Source organism: Drosophila eugracilis, unplaced genomic scaffold (assembly GCF_018153835.1).
Source record: "Drosophila eugracilis isolate 14026-0451.02 unplaced genomic scaffold, ASM1815383v1 contig_498, whole genome shotgun sequence".
Lineage (NCBI taxonomy): Eukaryota > Metazoa > Arthropoda > Insecta > Diptera > Drosophilidae > Drosophila > Drosophila eugracilis.
This window is the reverse complement of record NW_024573369.1, coordinates 360,459-371,903: the sequence shown is the minus strand read 5'-3', so window position 1 is coordinate 371,903 and position 11,445 is coordinate 360,459. Positions and strand designations below refer to the sequence as shown.

Sequence of the window (11,445 nt, the reverse complement as noted above, 5' to 3'; positions counted from 1 at the left end):
ATGACCTTCTCTTAACTTATTTTCTAGGTTTTTTAATCTTTTTGGTTATATTTTAAGAACCCTTAAAATCATATTTAAATATATTTTCATATAAAAACCTCAAGCAATTTGAATAATTTGTGTAAAAGACCAATCCGATTGCTATCTCATAAAACCTACAAAGTTTCGAGATCATATTTAACCGATCAGATTGGCTGGCAAACGCTTTTCACAGCTGAACAACTGGCCGTGTCCTTTTTCTGGCCTAATCCTGCGCCGAGGAAAGATTCCAAATTAAAACATTTGTTGCCATTTTCTATCGGCGGCCAGCCATCTCAATTTGTCAATGGTTCGAAGGATTAAAATGCGGCCAAAAAAGGAAGGTATTTGCTGCCTTATCAGCGATGCTGGAAAAAGGACATCGAGGACTCGATGAATTTGTCACATTAGACCGGGCACATATGTGAACTGAGGGGAAAATGATAAGATCTAACCCATCTGATCTGATCCTTGCCAGGTTTTTGTCAAAATCTCCTTTTAAAACTTTTTGCTACTGTTTTTCGGTGGTGATTTCCCTTCCCTTTCCGTTTCGGTGGTGGAAAATGGCAGGGAAAATATTATTGTTGCCAGCGTAATTGGCAGGATATTAGCAGGCAGGGAGAGAGAGGGAAAGCGGGGTTGTTGTCCTACGGCCCAGTCAAGGGATTACGTTGGGCATTATGAGCAAATTAAGTGTGAAGTGGCATTTGGGATTTATCCCGGGCACTAAGCGCTTTAAAGTCCAAAGGAAAAGGAAAAACTAACACACACAAAAGGTGTCACATGTCAAGCACTTCGAGTCACTCGGAATAGTCACACACACACACAAAAACAAACTAACACTTAACCCCCCAAGAAAAGGACAACCTCATCCTCCCCACATCCACACACACTCACTTGATCCGCCCACTCAAGGACGAGCTTATCATTTACACTTAACGCTTGGCATTTTGGGCATTTCGACAGTGCGGCACGTGCCGTTGCATTATTAACCGCAAAATGCTCATAAAGGATCAATTTGTGCGCACACGTGGCCAAGATAATGCACATAAATCAAGGCAACGGCTGCCGAAATGGACAAAGACGATGACAGTTCGCGGAAAATCTCGAAAGTCTGCTCGTCTATTGGGTGTTAAATCCACCCACTGCACTCGGGGATCTCAAGGCATATGCAGTTTAGAGCGGCCAGAAAAGGGAAGCCATTAGGAATGCATAAGGACGAGTGTGCGAACCACCGGAAGTAACGGAGATTTATGGTCTCGAAAAGGGAACTTCGGAGGTTACACCTCTCGGAAGCCTATTCAATTTGTAACAAATGGCTAATATTTGTCACAGATTGGGTTAGTTTAGGGTTTTCTTTAGACTTTATTTTAAACTTGGGAGTGTTCTATGGGAAAAAAGAAGATGAAATCTTAAGGAAACCTTTCTGTAGATTACTCTAAACTTGCTACTTTCTAGTTAAAGTATCTTTTCTTTTCTGTTTTCATTCCAAATGATAGAAGTTCTTTGATTTCACATACCTAAATTTGATTTTTTAGTACATTCTAATCTGTAAAGAACAAGTTTTTATCATTAAACTTGCCTCAAAATGCAAAACCTTTAAGCGGCGAATAATTTGCATAACTACAGGCGAAGGCGAAGGCATATAAATCTCCTATATGCTTTCTATTTAACTTTTACTAAAGACTTCCGACACATTTCTGCGCCGGCCAATTTGCCAGGCCAGGCGATGTCTCCCCCACCGCTCTTGCAATGCCCCCCCTCTTGGATAGCCAAGTATTTCCACCGGATTCTCTGGCCTGCAGCCGCTTTCAACACCTACACACCATGGGCTCCCATGCAGCCAGTCAGCCAAGTCAGCCAGTCAGTTAGTCAGTTAGTTGCATTTCGATGGCGTGACTGGCCACCATTTGGGCCAAAAAGCCCGGGAAAGTGGCCCAGAGAGTGGCCGGCCCCGGTTGTCTGCGGCCCTCGAGGCTTGTAACTTATCTAAATGCACACAATTATTGAATATAATCGTTGCCCCAAGAGCTGGAAGAGCTGGTAGAGCTGAAGAGCTGTAAGCCTGAAAGGGAGCGAAAAACAAACACGTTCAATTTTTGCATGCCGCCTTTTAGGCGTTCCTGCGCTTCGCAAATTGGAGGAGGAGCGGGAAAACTGTGGAAAGCCGCTAGGGGAATGCCCTGAAGTAGGGAAGTTTTTGGTATAGAAATACTTGACAAGAAATTGTGATAGTTTTGTAATTAAGGGAATTATTTTTTAATTACTTTTTCTATACAAATTTTGGTTAATTTTAAGAAATTTCAAGTTTATAATATCTAAAGAAATCTGAAAAATAGGAATACATTTTCTTAAAGTATATTAACTATAGAAATATTAAGCCAAGGATTCAGATGCTTAGTTAGTTTTCAAAATATTTAACTAAATTTTAAAATTTGGCCATAAAAAAATCAGAAAAATTCACAGCTTTTCGCCTTTTTCGTTCTTCAAAATCCATGACCAAGTTCAATTAACCCAACAAAGCGGTTTGGGCCAGCGCAGAGAGAATAACAAACATTTTGCAATTATCAGGCAAATATTTATTTAAGCGCAATTATCCGAACACGAGTTGAAAATAATAAAACAGGAACACAAAAAAAAAGGCCGACAGATAAAACAGGGTAAAAATCAAATGAAAAACCCAACTTGCTGGCAATTAAGCGCAATTTCCGTTCCCTGTCAAATGATTATTTAAAATGCAATCTATATACAGATATTCAGATACTCAGATATATATATATATATATAATAGTCGGGGTGGGCGAGGGTAAATAGTTAATGCAGCAAATGGCAAAATGTGACAAATTATACAGAACGGAGATTAACTCCCCCGGACCATTTGTTACAAGAATCGGGATCGAAAAAAAGAATCTGAATTAAATTAAATAAGCAGCAGCAAAAACAAGCCACTTATTAATGGCATATGTCCACTGTCACTCGAAATCATATATGTATATATATAAATCAGAATCAGAATCAAAGGTGAAAAAAGAGTGGAAATTAAATGCAAACAAAGTTGATTTCCCATTCCTGCGAGGGCATAAACTTTTAATTTCGTTTTCCCTTTTATTTGTAAATTACACATTTCGCTGAACGAAAATTTCAGGTAGAAGCTGGGTGGTTGGGTGTGATGAGTGGTTGGCCACTTCCGTTTGCAATTTTTGGGGGAAAATCCGCGAATCGTGGGCGTTCTTCCGGTCCGCTCGTCCAGCCCCCAAAGGTTTTTCGGCCCTGTCTTTAACCTGCGAGTTTTTGGAAGTTTTTAGGGAGGGAAATAAGGTTGAGTGAGTTGAAAAAATTATAAAAAAAAATCAATAGATGAGAAAATTATATTTTTAGTTCCATTAAACTCTAAGAAACAATAGAAAATCAGCAAAAGGATCCATTTAAATGCTGTTTTTTTCATAATTAATTTTAAACATTCATTTATGATTTTACACTATAATTTTTAAACATTTTATGGGAGTTTCCTTGCTGTTCATGCAATTTCCCTGACATCTCCGCCTTTTCTGATCCAACCACCCTTCTGTGCTGATTGGCTGCTTAAGCGAATTGTGGTGGCTGCAGATGAGAAGCCAGGATGAGGTTGCGTGGGAGGATGGGGAAGATGAGGTGGTAGATGATAACAATGATGATGACACTGCTGGTCCACCCACAAAAATGTGCGGCTAATTGGATGTCTATATGCGAGGATGGCGCGGCCATGTGTGGCAGGTACTTTGACAGTCGGCGCCTGATTTCCATGCAAATTGGTTACAGCACAGTAAGCAGGCAATATTTCTGCTTCATTTCATAAATGCGTCCGGGGTCGTCTCCTCCAATCCTGCAATCCTCCAATCCAGCAAGTCCTCCAATTCCCCAATGGCTTACTTCCAGCTCTTTGGATTCGATGAGTTTGCATATCAAAAGACTGATGATGTGTCTTTAATTTATACATGAAACCGCAGGCAATTTTCTTTCTGCTTACTTGCGAAAATTATAAGCTGGCATATTAAAAATTTTGAGTTTTCCGAAGAAAATTCTAGGGATTTATCTCATTTTCTTGCTAAATATCAATTCACTTTTCCTTCGACTTTCTGCTAACTGTTTTTAATTTTCATTACTAACCATAATTAGCAAAACATCTGACTAAAACTGAAACTGAAACAGCTAGCCAGCCAGCCAGGTCGTGTTTAATTGAGTGGGACGGCGATAGTGGAGGGAAGGAGACGGACGTGCAGTTCGGTTTTGTGTCATTTGTCTTTAATGAACGGTTGCCCGCTGGCCACCGTCGTGTTGTTGTTGTCATTTCATTATCCTGCCAAGCGTCTCTTTTGTTTTAGGCCAACAGCAATTTGAACATTGCGGCCAATTTGTCGATGAAGGCGCAAAAAAAAAGGAGGAAACTCGAGACTTAGTTCGGGCCAAAAAGCCAGAACACGCGTGCTGCCAGCAAAAACAGAACATAATGCAAGTACAGGAGAGTTCTTAGGGTACGAATAAAGTCCACCCTGAGATACCCTAATGGAAAGGATAAACTGAAGTTGCGTTAAGGGAAGAGAAATATATTTTAAATAGTTTTCTTATCTTGTTTTTCCATCTTTGATAATTTTTCAAACATTTTTATTACAAAGATTGTTCGGTTTTGGGACATTCTCGGAGTTTTCAAAGTAAACTTTTAAGGAGTATATTTTAGACGTACTTTTCTAGAGATTTTTGAACTTAGAACTGCTTGAAATTCCTAATTTCCATCTGGAAAGCCCTTGGATTCAGCTAGCTATTCTTGATCCCTATAAACATATATATACATATAGTATAGTTTGTAGCATACTTGGTCCTTGGTCCTGGACTTCAAGGATCGTTTGCTGGTCCTTCGCCTGCAGCAAGCGGCGGCTTGCATGCAGGCACGCAATGCCGAACATGGCCATAAAGCAGCGAAAGAGTCCCTCCGACGCCCCTGCTTTTTGGCCAACAACTGGTGGCCAACGGTGGCAGTTATTCAATATATCAACTTTTGGCCTAATAAATGCACTAATTGCGGTTAAATGCATTTTGCATGCAATTATTATCATTAGGGGTTGGCTCGCACGTCGTCATATATATATATATCCCTCCGATATATACATACCTCCTTCTCCCCCACCCGCCACATCGTTTGTAAATTGTTTCTGTTGGTCATTATTTTAATTGCCCAGGGACAGCCCCTCTCGCTTTGAAATCCATCACTACGATTGCTCTATTTTCATAGTATTATTTTTTATTTTCTTTTTATTTATTTAGACAAAAAAATATGCGGTTAAATATATTTTACATTTTACAGTTACAACGTTTATGGTTCTAGGCTACCAAAAAAAAATAATATATATATTCGTCTATATATATATAGTTTTATCCGATAATACATTTCGTGGTTAGTCTTAACTATACAAAATTCTTTTGCTTTTTTTGGCTGCTAGTTTTTACAACATTTAAATAAATATTTGTTTAGGTTTATTCCTTTATCGTATGTTTAGAAAAAAAAAGTGTTAAAAAACATTTTGAATAAGTTACTAAAAGCAAATCAAATAAATTAAGCAAGCACACGCACACACACAGAGATATGGATATATACACAGGCACACACACACACGTACAAAATGGGTTTTAGCTTGGTCTTAAAAATCGTGATTTTTAAGGGATTTTTCTGCTTTTCTTTTTCAATACTGAACATTTTTGTGCCACTTTTTGTTGAGTTAACTTAGAAAATTGCTTGTTGTTCTTAACTCATAAATGCTTTAAAATATTTAATTATTAATTTGAATTTAAAAACAAAACAGTTTTGTACTTAAGTTTGAACCAGCAAGAGGATGATATGGTGTAAGATTAATGCAATTTGTGATTCTTTTCAACAAACTTAAATGCCATAAAAGTATATTACTTCTAAGGAAGCTTTTAATTTTGTTTTCTAATCGAAAAAACATTAAAAAACAAACATAAATTATGATATGTAGCTACCTAAATATATAATAAATATTAAATACAAAAAAAATCCCCTTGAAAAATCACGTTTTCGAGCCGATAACCCAATGATAGACACATACACACACACACTCAATCCCCAGACTTCTCCTCCTGTACTGCTCACACTTGAATCTGATCCTCCTCGTCCGACTGAGAACAACTGTCAACGGAACGTCCTGGCGGACTGCCCGGATTCAACGTTGGACTCGGCGTCGATGGCGGCCTTGGTGGCGGTGAGGCAGAGGCGGGGGCGGAATGGGCCGGAATCGGTTTGACGAGACCGCTAGGCGGGGATCCACCGCCCACCGAAGGCGGTGCTGGCGGTGGCACGGAGTGGGGTCCACCCGGATTTGCAGCAGCTGCAGCGGCCGCTGCACTCTGATAGTAACTACTTAGAGAGGACAGTGAACTGGAGGCGGATAAATGGGAGAATGGGGCAGGACCCACGCCCACGCCAACGCCAACGGATGGTACACCGGCGTACAGGTTGTAGGGCAGTGGTTTCTGCATGGCCGCAGCGGCGGCGGCTTGGCGGTAATAAATATCGATGCTCGTATGGGGAGTGGCACCATGGGCAGCACCGGCTCCGGCAGCAGCCGCATATGGCCAGGCGCCTAGGTAGGGTGATCCGCCGTACAGTCGCTGGAAGGCAGCAAAGTTGCCGGCCTCGGCTAGGAGTTCCAAACCCACAGCAGTTTGTCGCTTCCATTTGGTTCTGCAAAGTGATAGATAGCGATTGCGTTAGAAGGTTTTTTTTTCTATTTAATATTTTAGCCATATTTAATATTTTAGCCATTTAAAAATTTGCTAATAATTGTTAACGATTGTTCGTAATCCTTACCTTCGGTTTTGGTACCAGGTTTTCACCTGGCAATCGCTTAGATCCAGCTTGTGGGCCAATTCCTGGCGCTCTTGGACGCTGAGGTACTTCTGTCGCTCGAAGGACTTCTCTAGTGTTTGCAATTGGTGATCCGTGAAAGCGGTACGTGCCTTCCTTTGCTTCTTGCTGAGACCGCTCATGTCGCTAGTCGAACCACTCTTGACACTATTTCCGTCATCATCCTTACCGCCTGAAAGGAAAAAGATGGAGATTTGAAGTTTAGAAATATATTTTCGGATATTTTCACTAATTAATTCTTAAATTTATGTTTATTATTCTACAAGAAAGTTAATTAAAAGCCCCAAAATATAACAGTATCTATTAGATAGCAAGTATTAAAAATTAATACCGAATAATTGCCATCTTTAAACCATAAAGCTTCTAGTTTTAACCATTTTGGATCCCAACTTATGAGATCTAATCGTTTGATGGCGATTTTGAATGGCCCATCGACCGTCTACGTCTCTGGCTAATTCGATTCAGATCTCTTAGCCATCTATTAGAACAGTTGCAGTTACAGTTAGAGAGGCTCGTTTATGGCCACGCAATTGCCGCTTCCGCTCACAAAGCGGTTTGGTTTGGGTTGTGTGTGTAAGTGTAATAAAAACGTGCAGCAAAATGTCTAAACTTGCCACAAAAAGGCGCAAGAGAGATAGAGTAAGCAACCCCTTGTCGTCGTAGAAGAGTTCTTGTTCGGCAAAGAAAAGGTGGAAAAGCGGCCTTTTCTGGCTCTGCCATTTAGTATATAAAATTTATGTAAATTCAAGCGATTGTGGTTACCCGATAAGCGAGAGCGAGTTTTTGGGCCACGTTCAGGGGGTGGGCTAACAGGGGGCCAAACTCTCAAGCGTTAAATTATTTAAAGCGAAAATTTGCCAAGTGCCGCGTTTAAGGTTGGTTTTAGTTAGAGGGTAGCAAAGGGGCAAATGGCACATACTAATTTATATTCATTTTAAATTTGATCAGGAAGTTGGTCTTAGCTAGCAGCAGCGTTGAACTTTGCATTATGAAACAAATTAAGATACAAAATTTTAATTATTTGTATTAATCATCGGCAATCAAGAGCTTAGACATTGCCGCCAAGGCGAAAGTTGTTAGCCACATAAAACGAAAACGATAAATGATTAATGGCAGCGATAAATGAGCGATAATGCCGCAATTGAATAAAATTAATTTTCAATTAAAGAAAATTACTCACGAATGTTGGCGCCGACTTAGTGAATTATCGATTTGCAGAGGCGATAATTTGTGGAAGATTTAAAAAGGATTGCCTTTTCTTTTTCAAAAGCCAATAAATAAAAGTCAAATAAAAATATGTTGAAATTGACAGTATTTAGCTTAACTTGTCTTAAAAGCTGTGCAATATTTTAACATTTAATTGATTTTCTATTAAATTTTTATGGTTTATCCTTCAGTGCTCGATAATCGTTTATTTTTGTTAGTTGTTTTGCAACTGCAGTTCTTGGCAATTGTGAAATTCCGATGAATTGACGGATTGCCGCCTTGCCAGCCCGGTGGCTGTCCGGGCCCAAAGAAGCTGGCCTGGACGCGACTACCGTTTATAAAAGTGCAATTGGCAACAGGAAATTGCGGCAATAAATGGCACAAAACAGGGCCCAGAGGGAACCTGCAAAGCTGGCCAAAAGCGGAGATGTGATGAGCAAACAGACTGCAACATTTTGTTGTTGTTTTTGCTCTGCCATTGCCATGGGGCGTCTATTAAAGGGGGTTAAATGCATTTTTATAACAATTTCCACAATTAAATGATCGCAAGGGGGCAGTGTGGGGCATATGCGTGAGATAACAGGAGGCAAGAACAGCGGGAGAGAGAGAGAGGGGAAGCTAGTGAGATGTGTGTAATTATTTGAGATTTTTTCTGCGGCAGCGGCAGTTTTTAAACTGCATTTTGTTGCTGCATTTCAGCCAGCTCCTCTGCTCTGGCCACGCCCCCCATTCTGCCATAATAACTCATAGATACGCAGGTGCATGCCCCCGAAGTTGAACGGGGGCCAAGCGGCCGGGGCTGTGTTGGGTCTTTAGAAGCTTCGCAATGACGCAAACAAAGCGTGAAAATGCATTTTTTTTTTACTAAACTAAAACCACAACAAAAAAAAAACGAGAGAACGAGAATGTAAAATGGTCATGCAATAATTTTTACAGTTTGTTTTGCAAAGCGACATCGACGAGGGCCGCCGTGCTTCTGCCCTGCTTTTCTCCCCCACATTTTCCTTTGGTTTTCCGAGGCGCACGCTCTAAAACAAAAGACTTAGGCAACGAACTTGACTGCAGCACAACGGTCTTGCCTGGTTTTTGTTTTTGTTTTGTTTTGGTTTTCAGTTAATTGAATTAGTTTTTCAATCGGCGATGGGGAAATGCGTTTCCCAACAGAAACATTAACACGGTTTAAGGGGGAATTCAAGTTATTTCAGTCTAGATTTTTAGGCATTCAAGAATAATTGCAGTTGGAAGTTTGTTGAAAGGAAAAATGTGGTGAAGACGACAGAGATTTGGGATTATTGTTTAAGCTTTTCATGCTATAAAGTTGGAATTGTTGATAGCCTAAAAATTCTTCTATAAAGTTAAGCTTGTAGTAACTTTGTTTTTTTATTAACTTTTATGAAACAAATGACTATTATTTAATAAATGATAAAGAGCAGTGACTCTTATTAAGAGTAGTTTTCGTGTTGGTTTACTAACATTTAAGATTTAAGATACTTAAAGAACTACATAAAGTTCACTTTTAGGTAATTTAATATTGTAAACTTTAACTGTAGGTCCTAGCCTTTCAATGGAAAATATTTAATATAGTTTGTTTTTCATTCGAACTTTTCAGGTTTTCGCCCTTTTGATCTTTGATTTTGATCATTATTCATATTTTTGTAAGCTTTTACTAGTCACTCTCTCTCTCAATTCTTTGTGTTTCTTATACAAGATTTTAGAACTGGTTGAAATATTTAAACTATATAATAATATATATCAAATACTAATCCGAATGTACATAAACACGGAAAGAAGTCAACTCCTTATATTAAGTTCGGCCAAAGTTGACTCAATACTAGAAACAATTTCGAGTTTCTTTTTAAGAATGAAGCTAGAATATCGAAAATGACTAAGCGGCATCCCCTGACCCCTAACTACCACCACTTCCCACCCGCCCTCATAGTACAGAGGCTCACCTCACCATTGCTACAAACGCTGTGATCGTCCATGTGGCCGCTGCCTCCTCCGCCGCCCGCCTCATCGCTGTCGCAGTCCTCGTTCTCCTCATGGTAATCGCTGCTGTCGTCCAAATCGCCGCCCGATGGTGGCGCCAATCCAATCCCGATCCCAACATCGCCGGTTGGTGTAGCAACTGCTGCAGCTGCAGCAGCGGCCGCAGCAGCCGCCGCGGCAGCAGCATTATTACGTGCAGCAGCCGCAGCAGCAGCTGCGGCATAATGCTGTTGCATGGCCGCCGCATATTGGGCCACATTTAACCCATTGCCGCCGGCGGTGGGTGGAAAATGCCCCAGTTTGCCATGCGGATGCATAAGCGTATGCGGATGTGGATGCGTATGCGGATGTGAATGTGGATGTGGTTGTGGAAGGTGCAGGGCAGGTGGCAAGGCACCGCCAACACCGCCACTTGGTGTCTCAAAGTTTTCGCTATTATTATTGTTGTTGTTGTTGTTGTGAGCGGGACTGCTGCCACCGCTGGATCCCGAATTGTTGTTGTTGTTGTTGCTGTGGTGGTGCAACTGCTGCTGATGGTGCTGCTGCTGCTGCTGTTGCTTGTAAAAAGCGGCCGCTGCACTGCCCGCCAGAATGTCGTTGATCATGAAACGGGATCGATTGGGCTTTAGGCCCGATGCCGTGGTGGTGCTGCCGCCGGAGGACATGGTGGTGGTACTATGTATGCCAACCACCGGCGGTGGCTGCAGGCCGTAGTGGTGGTGGTGCTGCAGCGTATTCAGATGGTGCAGCTGGGTATGCGCTGCGTTTGGCTCGCTGGGCGTTTGGGTGAGAATGCTCATCGAGTCTTTCATAGGGTTTTGGGTAACAATTTCTTGCCCTCTGTCGTATTTTCTATATATTTTGATATATATATTTTATACTTTTTTTTTAACACTTCACTAAAAAAATGCACATTCACTGGAGTTTCTTGTTTGGGATTTTCTGAGTTCTGAGTTTTGTGAATTATTTTTGCTTTCTTGGCCTTTATCTGAACTTTTCACCCAGCGACGTCGTGAGCGGCTTGACTGCCAAAACGAGACTGAGCGTTTATGAAACGCACCTGCCCGATCCGCCGCTGCCAGCGATGCTGTCTACGTCGACTGCGACTGAGGCAGCAGTGGCGGCAACAATTTTGCCACTTTGTCATAGGTGGTGGTTGGGTCGCTTAGCCTTACAAAAGGCCAGAAAGAGACAGCTATTCCAACGCTGAGTATTTGCCTTTCGTTTCTTTGGCTATTGCCATCTCATCGGTGGTGTCTCGCTTACACACAGCGCCATGTTTGCCGGCGTTTGTGGTGAATCCACCACGAAGTGTG

General features: G+C 41.2%; 1 protein-coding gene across 2 annotated transcripts; it reads right to left on the bottom strand.

Moving 5' to 3' along the window:
* Positions 1–5,341: 5,341 nt before the first annotated feature.
* LOC108105322 (homeobox protein B-H1) lies at positions 5,342–11,150 on the bottom strand. 2 transcript variants are annotated; one of them, XM_017211815.2, is made up of 3 exons: positions 10,098–11,150; positions 6,878–7,106; positions 5,342–6,751 (listed from the first exon to the last, which is right to left on the bottom strand). In XM_017211815.2, the coding sequence occupies exons 1-3, from the start codon at positions 10,939–10,941 to the stop codon at positions 6,157–6,159; spliced, it is 1,668 nt and encodes a 555-aa protein (XP_017067304.1). In that variant the 5' UTR covers positions 10,942–11,150; the 3' UTR covers positions 5,342–6,156. The 2 variants fall into 2 exon arrangements, with proteins under 2 accessions (XP_017067304.1, XP_017067305.1); XM_017211816.2 differs by lacking the exon at positions 5,342–6,751 and having other exon boundaries at positions 6,964–7,106; positions 10,093–11,150.
* Positions 11,151–11,445: the final 295 nt, after the last annotated feature.